Source organism: Pristis pectinata, chromosome 21 (genome assembly GCF_009764475.1).
Source record: "Pristis pectinata isolate sPriPec2 chromosome 21, sPriPec2.1.pri, whole genome shotgun sequence".
Classification (NCBI taxonomy): Eukaryota; Metazoa; Chordata; class Chondrichthyes; order Rhinopristiformes; family Pristidae; genus Pristis; species Pristis pectinata.
The window spans coordinates 24,628,216-24,647,690 of NC_067425.1; the positions used below are offsets into that span (position 1 = coordinate 24,628,216).

Below are 19,475 nucleotides of genomic sequence, written 5' to 3' on the forward strand. Positions count from 1 at the left end.
GTTTGTTGCTCCAGGTTTCAGCATTTGCAGTCTCTTGTGTTTCCAGGAATACAACCATTGCTAATTAACTTTATTGCATTTTATACATGAGGAATTCTTTTATCCAGAAACATAGAAAAATAGGAACAGGAGTAGGCCTGCTCTAACCTCCCAGTACAATCATAGCTGATCCTCTTAATATTACCTCTTAATATTATCTCCCCTCTCTCTCTCTTCCCCCCCTCTTAATATGCCACTATCTCCTCACACTCCTGCATACCTTCTGTCTAGAAATTGATCTAATGTCTTAAACATTTTTCAGGTACTTGGTATCCATGCCCCTTTTGTTATAGAAAATTCCATAGTTCCATCACTCAGTGAGTGAAGAAATTTCCCCTATTTCTGTCCTAAACATTTTATCCTCGTTCTAGACCCATTCCCCCCCCATCCCTCCACACCCCTCCAACCCAGCCAGGGGAACCATCCTCTCTGCTTCCAGCCGATCTAGCCCTGTCAGAATTTGTATGTTTCAATTAAATCCTTTCTCATTCTTCTTGACACAATCATGATCCCTCCTTGCACAAGCAAATTCTGTAAAATCCTACTGTAAAACATTCTAGGAAAATATGACTGAGGAGCACCCCACTGTCAATTTGCCTTTTCTGTCTCTTCAGAGAGACCCTGTAATTACTGTATAAAGAAACACTTGCAGCAGTTAATGAACAAGGATTTGCCTCAGAGACCATAACATAAAACAGACCAGACGATGTCATTGATCAGAATTGTTTATTTTGTGTAAGAATTCACAACGCAGGAAGCCATTTGCAACCAAAGCATGAACATACTTTACAAGAAGGCAATGGCTGGGAGAGCAGACGGGAGACAGCACCGTCCCTCATTTCTGCAACAAACTGCAACACATAAACCAGCACAATCAGCTCTACAGCACAGTTACAAATCAGGGCAATCCTCGCAGAGAGGGCAGAACTGACAACAATGACAGCCATCCACATCTTTACAATATCAAGCACTGCTGGTGAGGAGCAGTGGATTAAACGACAAGTCCAGTGAGAGTTTCAGACACTGAAAGGAAACATTTCACATTTTTTAAAAAATCCTGTAACATGCAGCATAAATTCAATGAATAAGAAGGACCTGGGGTATTTCGTCCGCGTTATTGCACAGTAATAGAAATGCTTACCCCCAGAGACTTATTTAAATGAGGCAACACTGATCTTCGACGCAGCCTCTGATCTCCTTTCTGTTTGCCCCAGCTGAAGTGCCCCCTTTGTTTGATCTACGTGAGCTGTGCTTAACACAAGAATTGGTTAAATCCCCCTCCCCCCATCCTATAGGTAAGTTTCCCTATCTGGTGCAGTCACCAAAATGGGAGAGGATATATTATGGAGCTTTAAATTGAAGGATGGTGCTGCTGGACCCTGCTTTCTACACGAGAATTTATCTAGATTGAGAAATTATAAACTCTATCATTTGGAGTTGATGCTACCAGTTCAAGACATTGCAATGAAGTGTGGAACAGGACTTTCCAAAGAGTTCATAGCTGTGGACTTCCAGTTCCTAATGCTTTTGCATTAGCTTAGTGTACTTCAGCCCTAAGAATAAACAAGCGTCTGTACTTAAATCAGTTTGAAACTTTCTCACCCTTTATTATCATTTATGTTGTTCACTTATTAATGCCAATCCATCAACTTTAATTATCTGGCCATTCATTCATTGAAGTGCTAAACTCCCATTAAGTTGTGTAATTTGAAGGATAGGATAATTCAAGTTTTTCTTGTGGAATGAAGTTTGAATTATCAGGAGTAGACTGTAAATCCTAAGGTTTCCCTGAGAGCTGTATATAGTTGACCCATAGGTGGATCTTAATGTTTATATCAGAGTTTCAAGCATGGTCTCAGTAAATATCCACATCGTATTGGTAGTCTGGCACATTCATTTATCTTTCTACCAAGGAAACATCCTCCAATCTTTCTCTCAGTTTTTGCAGGATGGTTTATTTCATCTCATTTGAGAAGTTGCAGACTGAATTCTAGGACAGGGCTTGCCTTAACAGTAAAAGTGAGAAGTTTCAAATAAATTGTGGCAGAGTGTGATAGAGAGCAGAAATCATGTGATACTCCCCTTAGATATTATAGTACCAGAGCATCACAAAACTTCCACAGGAAAGATTTCATTCACATGATTTTTCTTTCTAGAGGCCAATTCTAGTCCTGGTTCATTCCAGAATTATTTGCAGCATATTTCTTGAGAAGAAATATGAAAACTCTTAGTAACCTTTCTTACAGCTCTAAACTGTTCAGCCAATTAAGAACTGCTTGCCTTATCTTGTGGGGTTTAGACAGAATTCTTTTTTATTATAATCACACACATTGCCAATACTGTTGATTACAATATGAGTATCCAAGTACTCAAAGTTCAATCCTTTCTGCCTTCTGCTTCATCTACTGTAAAATAATCCAAATTGGCTGATGGTGCTGCCAACCATCCTGGGTGGCCAACAGCACGGAATTTGTTCACTATACCCTACCAAATGGAGATATGTATCAGTGAGTTATTCAACAGGTCATTTGCTAACTATTGAAATTGAGAATTTTATTAAATTTTTGTTTTTGTTAATTTATCCAATAGGAAATTACATTTATTTCCTCCAAAAACACGTCTTTAGGTGGCTGCAGGAGTGTAGTGTTATCAGTTTTTATAGAGCCTTTTGGTTGGTTGCTAAAGCTGTGCAGTGTGTAAATGACATGGGAAAAGTCCCAGCGATGGCTGTAATATAGAGAATGCTTTGTGTGGCTTTTTGATTCTTGGTGTTCTATTATTAATGAGCTGAGCACAGCTCCAAATCCTTGTAAGTTATGTCTTAAATCTCAAGGGTAATTTTCATCCAGCAGCACTGTCCTTCCATCCATTAGGCTAGGGATGTGTTCCATCACCATTTAGGAGAATGGTGAGTGGAATGGGGATCATGGTCACATATTTCTTTGTGCTAACAGCTAGCACTGTGTGGAACACCCTGGTACTGCCCTTGTAGTCAGACAAAGGGGACTCTGTACTTTTGTACCAAAAGATTTAGCATTTATTTTAAAATGAGAAGGAAGACTTTTTAATTAGGTAAAAGAGTTTTGAAATTTGCACTCTTGATCAGGGACAGATTTGAATCACATGCAGGATTCTCTGTTACACAGGTGACTGAGACACCTCAATGATCGATAATTATCTTCAATTGATTTTTACATTTAAATGACACAAGTTGTGCAACTTGGAGAACAGCAAAACAGAATGAAAACTGGTGAAAACCAGTCATTAATGTAATAATAATACTGCTGATATTGAACACTTGGATATTAGCTCTGGGTAACCCTCACTGAAAGATGATCTAAAGCTCCCATCTCAGACCAGTGGGTAAGTGGCACTGAAGTAGATAGACCAGGGAGATCTTACATTTTGTCACCGGTCTGTGCTGAGTTAGTTATCTCTGAAGAATTGCTGCAGTGAGGAATGGGCTTTGCCTCTGATACTGATGTGTTGATAATATTGGATGAACTGCTATGGAAGGAGGCTGGTGTTCAGCATAACCATCAAGGTGGATGAGTCGGTTTGAATGGCCTGCTTCTGTGCTGTACCTTTTCTGTAATTTATGTGTAAAATGCTGGGATCTCATTCAAAACAGTTGGTTTGATGTCGGGATCTATGCTTGCAGTCAAGATCTCAGGTGGTGGAGCAACAACTTGCTACCCATAAATGTCTGCAGGTTACACTCATTCTCGAGCCTCCCAAAAATCTGTAAATCTGATTATTTCAGTTATTGAAAAATAAATATCAGTTTTAAAAATATAACTTGAATGCTCCTAATCAAACTGCTTACTCCCAAACCCTACCACAGCCAGCTCCACACCATAATTCTCCCTCCAACAATCTGATCCTAATCCTACCACTTCTGTATTCAGCTCTTAAACCTACCTCTCCTGTCAACAGTGGGATCCTACCATTCTTTTCCCACCCAAGGCTGGCTCTGAAGCCTACCTCTGTGACATTGTAACCCTACATTTCCCACAGTGGGACCTTAGCCCTTTCTCCACCTTCCACAGTGGAATGCCAATCCTTCCCACATTGAGATCCTAACCCCTGTTCTCCCCAACAATGGGATCCTAACTCTACCGCTTCCTCCCACAGTGGGGTCCTAACCCCACCTCTCCCACCCACAGTGGGGTCCTAATCCCACTGCACCCTCCCACAGTGGGATCTTAATCCCACCACTCCCTCTCACAGTGGGAACCTAATCCTACTTCTCCCTCGTGCAGTGGGAGCTGAAGCTTATTTCACTCTCCCACGGACTGTTGTGAACCGTAGTGGGATCTGAAACTTATCTTTCCCTTCCACTTTAAACTTGCCCTCTTTCCTACACTCTTCTACCCCCACCTCTCTATCTCTCTGTGAATTCAGAGCCCCGCCAACCTCTACCCAGAGTGATTTTTGAAACAGTTTCACCCTCCCATAATGGGCTCTTAACTCTATTGTTACCCCACACAGCAGGGCTCTAATCCAACTGCTCTGCTCTTCCCTCTATTACACCTACCTTGACCTCTTGGTTGTTCTCCTCAATTAGCACACTTCACCGCCCAAAGCAGCAGCAGGAGATAGAATGAAACTACAGCTGTTCTTGCCTAAACCCATCCAGATCAGGCAGTGAATTGGAGCATGATCCTTTGCTTTTTTTTTCCCTGAAATGTGCTGCTTTCAATTGTTGGCTATTAAGGAATGTACTGTTTGTCACACCATTGCAAGCTGGGTGGTTTCACTGGGCTATAGTCAGTGAAGAAATGTAATTTACTGTTACACAGCTATGTTTGCAAGTCTTTTATATAACATCAGAAACCACAACAGTGAATCATGAGTAACAGAAAAGTCACAGAGGGGGCCAGAGAAGAAATTTGTAAGGCAGTAACCAGGAGTAATAAGGGAAGAGCAAAAGAGGAGGATGGATTAACAAATGTGTTGGGGGGGGGGGGGGGGGGGGGGGGTGGTGCTAGCAGCAATTACTGAGCGTTTGAGTGGCAAGACTGGCATCTATCTACCAACTGATTTTATTTCAGCTTCTATTTCAGCTTTTTGCTTCCCAATCCTGCCCTATGACTTTTTCCCATACTTGTGCTTTTCACAGGAAGTGAGGGATTTGGGGCAGGTCCCAGGCCAGCCCATCCAGTGCTTATGGTAACTTTGATTTTAAAAAAAGCATATAGGCTGCAAATGTTGAAAACATGGAGTTGCTTTTGTCTTCAGATCTGACACAGGTGCTAATGAAAGAATGTTTAAGGGTTTCTCCAGTGAAGATTTTCCCCCCAAATATCAGAATCAGTGATGTATTTAGAAATTGCAATGGGTGCAGATTGAAACTCCCAATTTCTACAAAACATCCTCATCCAGGCTTTTACTTTTCAAAATACAGAGTTTGGACACCACATTTATTTTGAGACAGATAAGCCAAAACCAAACTAATCACAGACACAAGACGAAAACACTGCTTTTCATAGGCTAACGTGCAAACAATTTGTTAATCAGCGGATGCAGCAGGTTCACAAGTCCAGGCTTTAATTTGTGCTATACATTGGTGGGGTGGGTAGGGGGGGTAGTGATGGGCAGACTGGAGCTGAGCTGAGCCTGACTACAGTTTGTGCTGTACATGGAGGGAAGGGGTGCAAACTTTAGCTGAGCTGAGCCAGGCTTCCTGTCTGCTCAGTCACAGGCTGGTGACTTGTTTGTGTACATTCGAAAGCAGCTAAAATACCAAACACCAGATAATTGGCACAGAACATTGGCTTTAGATGTACAATAAAGTCTTCAAGCAACGCAGGGTTCTAGGCCATACAAAAGGCAATTTTGCTATTTTTTTAAAAAATCATGACATTAATGAAAGAATGAACCAGATCTGCTTGGAGTCTAATGGATGATATCAGTGAAATGAGAGAATCACTGCTAAGGGTTTAATCAGTCATCGTCGATTCACTTTCCCTCAGTGGTTTTCTCTGTGTTTTACTACCCTGCAGTCTTCACCAGCTACTACCCTACATATTCCTAAGAGACAACCTGAATGGTTCCTAGAAACGTACTCAATCATTAGCTATTTCAGTACTCAGTACGATAGAATCCTAATGAGATATGAGGCAGTTTGTTAGATCCCACATCAACCAGACTAGAGATGTCAGTTATTTTTAACTAAAGCTAGTGATCTGCTTTGAAATTTCATTCTATTCCTTTACTTCATTCTGGATGGTTTTATGTGCTTTACACAATTAAGTGATACATGGGATATCTTCACTTAACATCACTGTGGTATTTATCTAGGCTATGGACTGGTCTTCAGAAATGAAGGGTTAATTTCACAAAAGAATGAAGTGCATAATATTGGTGAGGTGAGGATAGGAAGCAATCACAATCCTGAATTATGTCAGTGTTCTAGTACTAATCACAGTTCACTAAATCCACAATGGAAAATACAGGGATGAGGGCAGGGCTGGCCTTGGTTTAGTTGTCCCAAAAACCAGCCAGGAGTAGGTATGTAACTTCTAAACTGATGCTTTGATCCCAGAACTTGTGCTACAATTTTTATCACTGAAGAATTTGAAGAATCTTGAGCTTTCTGCTGGCTGCATCACAGCGGACATAGTTGTAGCCAGTGATAAAATGGCAGTGTACTTTTCAAATTACTTTTACAAGGACTGCAGAGAAAGAGGTTGCGAGGATACACTCAGCCGTACCTCAAGAACAAACACCTCAACCTGCAAGAATGTACAGGGAAACGGACTGTCGACATTTCAGGTCCAGATGAAGGGTCTCGACCCGAAACGTCGACTTTCCACTTCCCGCCATAGGTGCTGCCTGACCCACTGAGTTCCTCCAGCACTTTGTGTGTTGCTTCCACCTCCAGCCCAGTTCTGGTGTCAGAGAAAATATGCCTGATCTTCTGACAAGGACATGTGCTTGATGTCATTGGATCCACTGTCACTTAATTTAAATATACTGCCTACATGCTTTCCTCAATCACCATCACAGTCAGAGGATGAAAACTGCATCACTTTAAAGGCTTTTGGTGCTCACTTATTACAGAACCAGCAATAAAGGAAATGACTAATTACTCCTATGATGGAATTAGGCCTTTATTGACCAGTGCAGTACAATGGGCCAAATGCCATCTTTCTGTGCCATAAATTTCAATGATTTTAATTTACACAAAAGACCTAGACATGGTGTTACTGGACAACATTATCCCTCCTGCTGCTGAGCCTCTCAGTTTTGGGGAGTCCATGAAGATGACCTTCAATATCTCATAGGCCTGAATCTGTCATAACATTAATCCTTGATTATTTGCAAGGGGGAAATCACAGCCAAGCTTAGTAATAAGAAAAACACAAGGCATTCACTTCTCTGACTGATGCTCCAGCTACCTAATACAGCTGGCCTCCAGCTGTAGCCTGGAAAGCTGGTGCATCAAGCAAAGATTGACAGAATATTCCAATGAAAACTGAGTGTTCTCACATCATCCCATACTACAGGTGCCCTGTGCAAAACATAATAAGCCTACTCAATTTTACTTATGATTGGCCTCAGTGATGGAAAGGACCATGACTCCAAAATGCATTTCTAGTCCCTTTGTAGCAATTGCCTGGTCCATTTCCTTTCTTTGAATAGTACTTGCATGTCTAGAAGATGCAGGTCAGGGCAGAAGCCTCCAGCCGGCACAAACCTAGAATCACTGGTAAAACCTGCAGGTTGTCTAGTGGTCCAACAGAAATTAACAATTGCTAACACCATGTCATGAAGTGACCATTGGTGGCAGTTTGCTACTCTTCTCTGAAAAAGGTGGCATTAGAGCATAAGACTGAATAGAAAGCCCAGGCTAATTCACACCAAAGACAAGCACCAGAGAAATACTGAAGCAGACATAAAGCTTGAGTAGGGAGTACTATTTGCACTGTCTTACGCAGTGTAGAAATATCTGAAGGCAGCACTGCAGATTGGGAGAAGAGGTGGTGGTAAAATTGATTAGTCCTACTATGTTGTTAATAGGGCACCTGTAATATAGGGAGGACACATCGACTGTCAGTTCAGAGCCACAGCAGCAGCATTTTGTTTTAATGACCTGTCAGCCTTTCCTCGATACAGCAGCATTCCAGCCTTCAGCTTCAGTCATTTTGCAACACCTTCTCTTCTGGCAAGAGTCCAGGCTCTTCCTCTGATGAATGAATTGCCAAATTATGCAGGGCATAACAATTACAGGTAATTTTCAGGACCTCTGAACTTTATAACAGAATCCCATCTGATTTATATTTTGACTTTGGCATAAAAAACATCCCAATGCATTTCAATATGCTAACTTCATATTTCACTGTTCTTTGGGTGATGTTACGATACGTGATTGGCCTGAGTGATGTAAATGAACATTGCTCCAACATGCAGCTCCAGATCCCTTGTAAGCATTTCCCCCAGTCCATCTACTCATTTAAATAGTACTGACAAAATAGACTGCAGCATACTGACTGTTACTAGGTATCACACAGTCACTTGCATTAAGCTAGAAAATTGCCGCAGACAGTTTTTTTTTGCTGTAAACTACAATAAATTGTGATCTTGCACTTCAGGAAAGCATACCACCTCCTTTCCCCATTTGTGATATTCCCTTCTTTTCAATAGGACATAGTAAGAATATTTCTGCTGTGTTACAAAAGTTCAGTGATATACAGAAGTAGACAGAGGTCTGTATAATGAAGCAAATTGCATCTGATGACTTGAAAGAGTCGTTTAAAAAAGTCATTCCTCAGATTGAAACCCTTCATTAACCCCTTCCTCCCTATCACTGCTCTAAGCCTCCGAGAACCCATTCCTCCCACTCTGGCCTCTTGTTCCGGCCCCACTTCCTTCAACACACCATTGCTTTTCAGTTCTACACTAAAAATTCCATCCCTAATTTTTTTTTGCCTCTCCAGCCCACTTTAAGACCAAGCATTTACTCCTGTTGTATCTCCTTTGTCACTGTCAATATTTTCCAAATACAATCCTGTAAGCTCTCTTAGAATGTTTTATTGATCTAGATCTAGATTACTGCGATCACATTGAACTTTGCAAAAGTGAGCAGGACATTCAATGACTTTGTCCTTTCTGCAAGTAAGATTCCATTAACTCTGGAAGAACCACTCTTGTGAAGTGGAGACAGGAAAAGCACATCTCCTCAGGCATCAGCATGTTTCAACAAATTTCTAGATCAATTCTATGTGCCAACCTCCTGGGGAAGCAAAGCTACCATTCTGCCCTCTGCCTAAACTACCCTTGACCACAACACAGCACAACCAAATAAATGTCCACTGAGCAGTTTCTCTGTAGCAGAAGCTTATAGCTGGAAACAACAATAATGTGATATCTATAGGTCTGTGCAACAGTGGTCTAGAGTTACAAAAAAATACAGCAACAAGAACACAGTCAGAAGGAAGTGACAATGTGGCAAGCCAGAAATAAGCCAGAACCAACACTTTCAAAACCAGGCAACCCCAGTCTTACGAAAAGCATTCAGAACTGAAAGCATATTCATTGCAAAGTATACATTTGAAATGAACTATCAGTACTCAAAGAGAACTAAAATGCAAAAATATAATGATTTGTTGAGACTTGCGATCAACATTTGGGCAATAAAGGCTACCATATAAATTGGTCAAAAGTAAGTGCAGTGTTCACACCTAATCTTCTGTTGTTAACTTGTACCACTGCCCATGAAGATCGATTCCATGTGTGATTATCCCCAGTATTTAATCCTGTCATCTCCTCCAATCATTTTCCTGTGTCCAGTTACGTTAAAAAGCTCTCTGACCTTTTTTGTTTCTGAATCATTCATAGCTTAATCACTAACCTACCAACTGTACAGACATTGATGGGCTTGCTCTGTATATTAGTCTTTTTTATTGGTTTCTAGTGTTTTTAATTAGAAGGTACTCTTTTACTTAGAATCAACTAATTTCCACTACTACCACATTGGAGTCAGTCCCTGACATCCTGGAGTAGCTTGTTAGGAAACAAGAATAAAAATGGTAACACTTTATTAATATATGTCATTGGATAGATGACTTAATCTGCATTTGAGGGTCACCACTGAAAGCTAATTCACTTCTCCTACCACCCCTGGATACCCCTAGCAAGTGTTCAGATGATATGATTTACACGTGCAACAGGCTTAGTGCAGGACTCTGATGGATTTGTCTGTGCTTGGATATTTTCATGAATAAACCCTGTTTATTAAAAGCTGGATTTTGTTTCTGTTGCAGGTTCTGTTGGCTCTGCCCCTAGGCACCAACTAATTCTGCAGGCAGGATTTGAGTTTCCTTTGAATGTCAGGATGCTTAAAAGGTGTGCACAGTTCTCTCTCTCACATCCCACTTAATAAGTTCTGAGGTTTACTTTTACAGCTAGTTTCATGCTGTTGAGATAAGAGCTAGAATTGAAAAAAGTGAATAACTGAAGTAAATGAGGTCTAATGAGGGAGAGGAATTGAAATGACTAATTGTCAGTTGACAGCCTGTAATTTTAGGCTCCCGGTCCATAGTAGGTGAAGAGAAGGGGAGTCAGACATACTTCAAACCAGTGATCAAGGCAAATACAAGTATTCCAAATTCAAATTTGGTTCTGTATCATGCAAATCTGTCAATGATTTCTGAATGGCAGCTGATCTAGAAAATAACAATCAGCTTTAACATTCGTGCATTGGGGTGATTCCAAGAGGAGGGTGTATGTTGGTGTTACAGTGTTTATGTCTGTAGAATTAGCGTTAATGGGTAAAACAATTTGATGAGAAAAAACAAACTATAAAAGAGAGCAGAGAAAATGAAATTGCAAAAGTGTGTTTAAACTGACACTGGACACATGTTTTGCAGTTAAACAGGTAATAGCAAGAGAAAAGACTCGGATTAATAACATCGCCTTGGGAGTCTAAGATATTAGGGCAAGGAGCATAGAGAAAGGAGAGACTGCAGCGAGGCAGGTGGTCCAGTGCCATAATGGATGAATGAAGCATGTAAAGAGGTCAGAGCTGTCCAGATATTGTTAGCTTAAAAGGAGCACGTGCTTCTAAGAGTGGTGTAGGATTGTCTCCAAGTGTGTTGTGCAGCCAAAATTGCCAGTGACTATTGTGCACCTGCTCTTTGACAATAAGTTACCTACATTAATCAGGGATTGGGAAACATCCAGGATTCAGTTATTATAATTGTACTGAAATATTTAAGGATAATAATGTACACAAAGGGAAGAAAAGATTCAGGTATATTAAGCCCACCCCATTCAGTCAATTTAATGTCTTTGTACCCCATTCAACCCCTAACAAAGTTCCCAGCGCTCCAATCCTTCACCTGCCCCACCACATACCTCCCAACACTATCATGTTATTTTCTGGGCCAACAATTTGGGAAATTCTTGCAGACTTCTTGCTGATTCTCTGAGACAACTGAGAAAGCAGCAGAAAAATGGGGCTGGAGATGGTTCAGCATACTTAACAACCAACTGGTAATTTACACCTTGCAACTGGGAATGATCTCATCTATCAAAAACATGCCTTGTTTTCTGTTAAAAGCATATTGCAACTTCATACATATTATGGAGAAGCCAAAGATAGAATATGTTAGAACTCATAAATGGAGATTGAGGGAATACACGGGTTTTGAATCAAAACAATGACCATTTAGATGCTTATCTAGAAATAGCCAAGTATTTGAGGAACTACATATCGGCCAACGCAGTAGCGTAGCTAATAGAGCCCTCACAGCTACAATGACCCTGGTTCAATCCTGACATCTGGAGCTATCTGTGTGGAGTTTGCATGTTCTCCCTCTGAACATGTGGGTTTCTCCCAGATGTTCCGATTTCCTCCCACGTCTCCAAAGGTTAATTGGCCATTGTAAATTGTCTGGGTGCATAGGTGAGTTGTAGACTTTGGGGGAAATTGATGCAAATGTGGGAGAATAAAGTGAGATTAGTGTAGGATTAGTGTAAATTGATGCTTGATGGTCAGAACAGACTAGATGGGCTGAAGGGCCTCTTTCTGTGGTGACTATGACTTTATGAGAAGAAATTGAAATTAATTATAACCAACAATAGAATACATTAAAGGATAAAGGAGGATAATACCATCAGAAGAGTTGAAAATAAGAATAGGGGGGTAAACAGATGGCTTCAATTAGTAAAAATAAAATCCAAATGAAATGCTCAATCTTAGTTTTCTGAGAACATCTCAAGTAAGAACTATTATTTAAATATGGGTGAAACATTGAGTGAAAATATATAGGCTCAGTTTAAATTAATGGTGAAAAACTAGAATCTGGGGATAAAGAAATAGCACAGTTATGATTAGTACTGTAGCCTTTTCTATGAACAATAAGCATCACCTCGGAGAAGTTTATAACTAGAAAAATCTACAAATGTGCAGCCGATACCAAAGGGGGATGTGGAATAAATAATAATGAGACTCAAACATTGTTTTAAGAATTTAGATCTTTTTGGAACCAGACCCATTGATGGCAAAGTGTCAGAATGTGAATTAGCAAAAAATGAATACAGTGGATAAAAGGAATAAAATGGGAAAGTTTACATCAAATCATGGTCCTCTCAATTGATCAGGGGAAGGAGTAGAAGATATCTCTTATCATGTTAACAAAATGAAGAATATAAATTTAAAACTGTGCGTGAGAAGAACCAAAAGGCATTTGAAATATCCCTCACATAATTTAACTCATCCATTGTACTCCCTCACTCCTGTACATCAGATCTTGCTGAAGCCCAGATATTCAGTATGCAAACTGAACCCATTCTCTTATGCATTAAATCCCCATCAGAAGCATTTCTTGATTACACAGACTTTCCATTTAAAGGCCATTTCATCAGTGAATTTATTCCCAGAATAAATTTCTTTGAACTTTTTTGTTTATATTGTTCACACTTCTGTAATCTCTGAAAGACATTCTGCTTTCTGGCTGTAAGAATATTCTCCCAAATTCAACTTCTTTCAAGAATATATTAGATTTTTTCATTTCTCCCTGGTACCTCATTCATTTTACAGTGTCCTGGTTTCCTTGTCCTTTCCAATGTAATTCTATTACTTAACTCTGCATTGAGCAGAGATGAACACAATAACCTAAGGCAGAACTAGCCTGACTCCCTTTCAGCAAAGGAAGATCTCTGTTTACTGTATGCAGTAAAATTGCAATTATTTATATAAAGATGCAGATGCTAGAGGCAAATAGAGGAAACCTTTGTTTCAGAGAACCAGTGTCAGTGGCAAGGTTAGCATTTATCCCTCATCCTTAACTTCCCCCAAGAAGGTGGTAGTGAGCCTTCTCTTTGAACTACTGCCCCCTTTGTGGTGAAGTAACTCTCCTGATGTCAACAGGATAATGTAGAAGGAATGAGGTACCAAGGAAATGGAGAAATTTAAGATATTCTTGAAAGGAATTTCCAGCAAAGATCATCCTTTTTCTTTTTTGGCTTCTGCTCATTTGACACTTGTTCATATTAACTTTTCTTGAATATTCCTGCCATTAAATAAAAAAAACTACCAAGAATCTGCAGCTTAATATGTTGGTTCAGTGAGCTGGTCTCATCATAGATATGTTTAATGTCACCTCTTACTAGACAAATTACTCTCAATTTAACCTGGAGAAAGTGTGCCTTTCATATATTGGACAGTCTATGTAATTATGTAATTGATCTGAATCTATTGGAGATAACCTCTGTTCTTCTCTGCCTACAGTGTTTTCCATCACTTACAAATACTGTTAAGCACAACATCAGATATTTATGGCAGCTCACTGGTTATTTTTTTTCGAGCAATTCTTTGTCATTCATTGATGCTCCATCCTCCAGTCCAAAACCAATTCTTAGTTCACTTAGACAGCCTGTTTTATGAATCTTCAGTTTCCTTTCTGCTCTCATTTTTCATTTTGTGTGTGAAGAACCTTTTTTTTACTATCGTATTCACTCCCTGTCGTGTCACAGCAGATCTTCAATGACTAGCACCACTACAACTATAGCCCTGGATTTTGCTGATAAATATTGGACAGAATTGGAAGCATTTACCTGTTTAAACAGCCACAAATCTGGCCTGTAGTCAAGCCTATAGATGAAAAGGGGAAGGCAAATTACTTTTTAAACATTATTTTGGTTTTATTTAATGTTATTAATAACAATTTTTATATAATTTCAGCTGATTTTTTAAATTTTTAAACTAAAAAAATGAAATGATTTAAATGTTTCCAGATATCAGAGACATTCAGAAATATTTAATATTTTGCTGAGTTTTGACAGCTGATAAAGCTGGGGGCAAGGCTTTGCCAGCTGTCAAAGCTTCAGAGGCTTTTTGTGTGCACAATGAAGACTCTACCTCCCCTGAATCTTGTTGGAAGAGTCTGGAATGTTTCAGGCCAGTAAGATGGCCCAAAGCATCTAGGTCAGGTTTACACAAGTGTGGGGTTACAGCAGGGTGGTGTTCATTTTTATGCTTGTGTTCTTTAACCTCCATTTATTGCAACATGCAGAATGCCCTTAAACCATTTTTGTTGCTGTCAGAATTTGAGAACTAATCTGGATGATCATTATTAAAAAGCTGTTGTGACACTGCAGGCAGTGAATATGTAAAAAAGATTCTTCTTTTTCCTGATACTTAACCACCTTATTTTCCTTCAGAATTAAGTAAACAAAATCAACTTGCTCTATCTGGCTATAAACCACCATGGCTTAACACTAAAGTTTAGAAACAAAAGCGCTTGGTTTGCCTTTGTGTCTAACTATGAACACAACTTTACAGCACTTCCAGAAACTGCTAAGTTTCATTCAGTTGCATTCAATATTATGAATAATTTGGAAGTTAATTTATCTTCTGATTTTTGGAATGCCTCATTACCTGTATTGGTATGACCTCTCTCTCCCCACCAAACCCTGTACTTTAAGTCTGTATATTCTTGCTCCTGTGGGGTCACAATCAGTGTCATGCATATTTCCTATGCTCCTACCACTCATACAGATAAACTGAAATTTTCCTTTTTGCATTATTTACCATTCTCTAGGTTGTCTTTATTTTTCCACACCCTTAGATGTTACTTATTTACTACATTGGCGAATGGTCAAATCAATGGGCAAAACAGAGGTTAAAATCCTGAAAGATCAGAACTCATACAAAACTATAGGTTTCTATTGCTGCCAGGGTACTTACACCGGTGAGTTCAAGTGAGCAGTTACTACAGATTAGATTCAGAATAGCCTTCAGCAAGACCTGCGTGTCAACAGCCAACTGTCATCACATTGGTGACATTAAAACATCTGAAGGGAACAAGAGCAATTTCAATAATAGTTGTGCAGACAAGGGATCTAAGTCCTTACTATGCAATGTCATGAATTTAGTCTCTGTGTGACTAAGCTAAATTGTGCTTAACTGTGCAGATAACACTGCTTTTGTTTGAAGGAGTCTACATTGCATTTGTCAGCCAGATTATTTCTAACATTTCTAGCTTCAGAAATTAAACAGAAGGCAACTTAAGTCTCATGGCTGAAGTGTGACCTTTCAATTTATCTACCAGGAATAGCAGGGGAATTTTGTTTAATATTTGCAGTCTCTCCTGTGATTAATCGGCTCCTATTTCAGATGGTGTCCTGGCTTGTATTGACTTTGTTCTATTTACAGTTACCTACTAGATGTTTCCCAGTGAGTCAGTTGGTTAAGATTGTGAATATCCAAGACATAAAGGCAAAGAAAACAGCCAAGTTAAAATACTGGTCTAAGCTGAGATGGCAGATTCAACAATTGGTGAAGGAGACATTTCAGCCAATTTCACCACTACTAGGTAAGTCAGCTTGGTTTCCTGCTACTCATTGCTGCTCAATGAGTGATAAAGCTAAGTGTGTGGGTACTACACTGAAGTCACAGTGAAAAACAACAGCATCATTAATACAGGTCTACCTCTCAACGTACTTCAGTGATAACTGAATCCTAAGGGAAAGCACATACAAGTAAATATTATGGAGAAAAAAAGAGGTAAAATAGGATAATATAATACTAAAAACAAAGGGAGAAACTTTATTTCCATTGTAATGGTGAGAGCATGGTAACAGGTGAATGCTATTGAGTATAAAGTTAATGCAACAGAAACTGATAGAACTGGACACCTAAAATGGAAAATTATAAAAATTTTAAAGCACATGTTAGCGATCTGGGATTAATAGTGTTTTGATCAATAGCATTATGACAGTGCCCTGCGTTGGAAGCCTTTTTGCATCACCACTGCTGGAATAGACAAAAAGCTGGAATTTTAAAAATCCAGTTACATTTTTGTTAATACATAAATTGCATAAATAAAATGTGTTTCTTACTAAGACTGGAAGAAACTTGGCAACAGAACTTTCTGCACCATATGCAGACTGACATCAGCTCAACAACCCAAAGGAGCTGCCAAATCAGAGTGCAGCTTGATGGAAACTAGCAAGTCTTGACCAACTGCTCTTTAAAGCCCTTTGATACCTAATTACACAGGGCTACACATCAGTTGTGCTGGCGAGGACTTGTATGTGTTCCTGGCAAAACAGCAGGAGTGAAAAACATTGGTAAACCAGCCAGAACAAAAACTTCATGTCACATGAAATTAAAAATTAGAATTCAAATGCAGGAGAACTTATTCTAGACAAGATATAAAATCTCCCAACACAAGCCCTTTAATAGATGTTAAAATGAGAGCTTCATTTGTTTAGGACATATGGTATAAAGGAGAAGGAAGTTGCTCCTCTTGAAGTACCTTTCATAATATTAGAGATTGATATGAAGCCCACACTCTCTAAAGGTTTCTGATTCCACTCAAAGGCTGGAAGAATTTATTTTTGACTGGTAGAACAGTTGATGGTTCACCTGCCTAGTTCCTGATTTTTTTTTTGTTTTGTTAGTCCGGAATAAATTTAAAAAATGATAACATTTGAATAGTTCCAACCTCATTTCACTTTCTTAAAAAAAAGAAAAACAGCTGAATCCTTTAAAGATACTCTTCAGATCTTGTCAGCCTTTTCTCTAACATTGCAGGGAGCGATAGCACCACTTGAGAGAATCTTCATCAGCAAGTCTTCTTCACATGAAGAAATGACAGCGAATAAAAAATACTGTTATTAGCAAAGGAGTAAGGCTGAGATCAAAAGAGAGACTTCAAAGACTGTCTGGCAGTTCCTCACCCACAGTAGCAAACATCGAGTCTTATATTTAGAGCAGAACTTTCTCAGACCATATCATTTCGCCATCTACGGTAGTGTTATTGTGAAGAAATAGAATTTCCACAGAACACATGCTGTTGGGATAATGGCCGTCAGCCTAGTCCAGTGGGTAACATTGTGCTGATGAGATGTCGATCACTGCATTCTTCCAACCTTGACAAGATTTGAAAGCTTGTACAGACTAATTGAGTTTTTAAAAAAGATATTGCCGTTTTGTGATCAGTATCTTACAAAATGTCGACTCCAGCCGTTGTGTCTGTTGGTGTTTACTGGGCTTTCTTTGGCTTTGGCAATCAAATGGGTTAAGATCAATCCCTTTAAATGTGAAGAGTTTTATTTTCCCAGGGCCAAATTTTCATGTGTTTATGGCAAACAGCGCATCATTGAAAAAAAAGAGAAAAAAATGTTACCATACCTTAACAGCCAGAAAGAGCAGGACCAGTAAAGGAAGTAATGCTAGATAGTCATGCAGGGAAACCTTTCTCAGTGTTACCGAGTGAAAGTCACTTCATCTCACAAAGTGGCTGAAATGCCCACATCACATTGGTAGATTCTTTCCTATTTTGTGTTTTTCAAAATCCAAATACTCCCCCAACTGTGGAGGCGATGACGACCCCCAGCACCACACAGCATATAATGATCATAATCTTCTTCTGTAGCCCCCAAATCCAAGCAGCATGACAGGAAGAAGAGGAGAAAGTGTTAGTTCAGAGATTTTATTTACATTTAAATAATTCAGGGTCTTTACAGAACAGAAGATGAACAACTCCAACGCAGGTTATAACCTTCCCTTTACGTTAGCAAATTTTCTTTATTGATACCTACTGCCCCTCATGTTACAGTTCTCTCATTTTAAAAAATCCTTAACATTTCAGACTCATCTTAAAGCACAAGTCCCTCATATTACAAACCTCTCTCACACCACACATCTCTCGGTATAAATATGACAACAGATATTCCGCCATCACACTCCATTTTCTCATTAGCCAACTGCTCACATTAGATGCAAACACAAAATGACAATGCTCCCACTTCATACTTTAACTCCTCACATAAACAAGTACCTGGCGTTTAAAAACCCATTCACGACACTTTCACATTTAAGTAACCGGAAGCAGCTGGGAAGGCAGGAAGTTTGTTGTCTTCTTATTTTTCAACTTTAAGCCCAATATAAAATACTTACAAATTGTTGCGTTTAATTTAGTTAATAAGATTCTGATTGGCATCTTAGTGAGCTAGTAACGCATTGACTCATTTGCTTATTGTTGACAAGTTTGTTAAAAGGAGCTGGTTTGGGGAATAAGACTGACGTTCATAACCCAATTTGGTTCAATTCTGGGTTGATAATACAGTTTTATGAGATAATTCCTGATAGTGGTGTGAGTGTGAGAGTGCAAGTGTGTGCACGTGTTCGTGCATAGGTGTAAAGTGCGTGACTGTATGTAGGAAGGTTATTCACCTTCAACCTGATTCCCATCACAGGCATTGTACAGCATTGTAACACATAATAGATTCACTGTTATGACTGCCTGTTCCATTCGTGAAGATCTAGACTATGATAAAGGCCTGAACTTCCTTCCATTCAAAGATGCCATCAGCTTCTCCAACTTCTGCCAGTCTGTTAGAGAAGCTCAACAGTTTCCCATAGAGCAAGTCACTCTTCACCTTGCACACAACTTGTGAATGAGCTGTACAATTTTTAATAGTATTGCACTTTACAGAGCAGTCATAAAATAGACAGTCATGCAAAACAGCAAGCCAGTTCTTCAGAAATGGATGAACAGAATGTGAGAAATGTAATGAAGATGCAAGAAGAACAAAGTAAAATATAGAAAGTTATAGGTCTCCTGAAAAATGACTGCACTATTGACATGTATTAAATAGAGCTGTAGTTTTACAGCTATATAATACTGTTCCAGTAAAACATTCATTAACAGTAATGGAGAAAAGGAAGAGGATCCATGCTGTAACACAATGCATTTTTTTCCATGGCAATGATGCTTTTTTATCTTTGGGGAGAAATAGTTAGACTTTTATTACATCATGAACATATTTATACTTTTCCTTGGAGTCCACTATTGTTTTGGCAGCTTCAATTTTTCTGTTATTTAATAGCATTCCAGTAGATTGATAATTTCTTTGAGATCAGTGAATTATTGCATTTTTAGTATTTTACACTAGTCATTATTTCCTTTAAATTCAAT

The 19,475-nt window shown here is 39.2% G+C and overlaps 1 protein-coding gene across 1 annotated transcript in view; it reads right to left on the reverse strand.

Moving 5' to 3' along the window:
* Positions 1–748: 748 nt before the first annotated feature.
* Positions 749–19,475, reverse strand: part of LOC127581163 (syntaxin-1A) — a 202,705-nt gene continuing 183,978 nt past the window's right edge. The window contains exon 10 of the mRNA XM_052035218.1: positions 749–17,924. Within this exon, the coding sequence (XP_051891178.1) occupies positions 17,844–17,924 (81 nt within the window). The 3' untranslated portion in view covers positions 749–17,843. The remainder of the gene's footprint in view (positions 17,925–19,475) is intronic.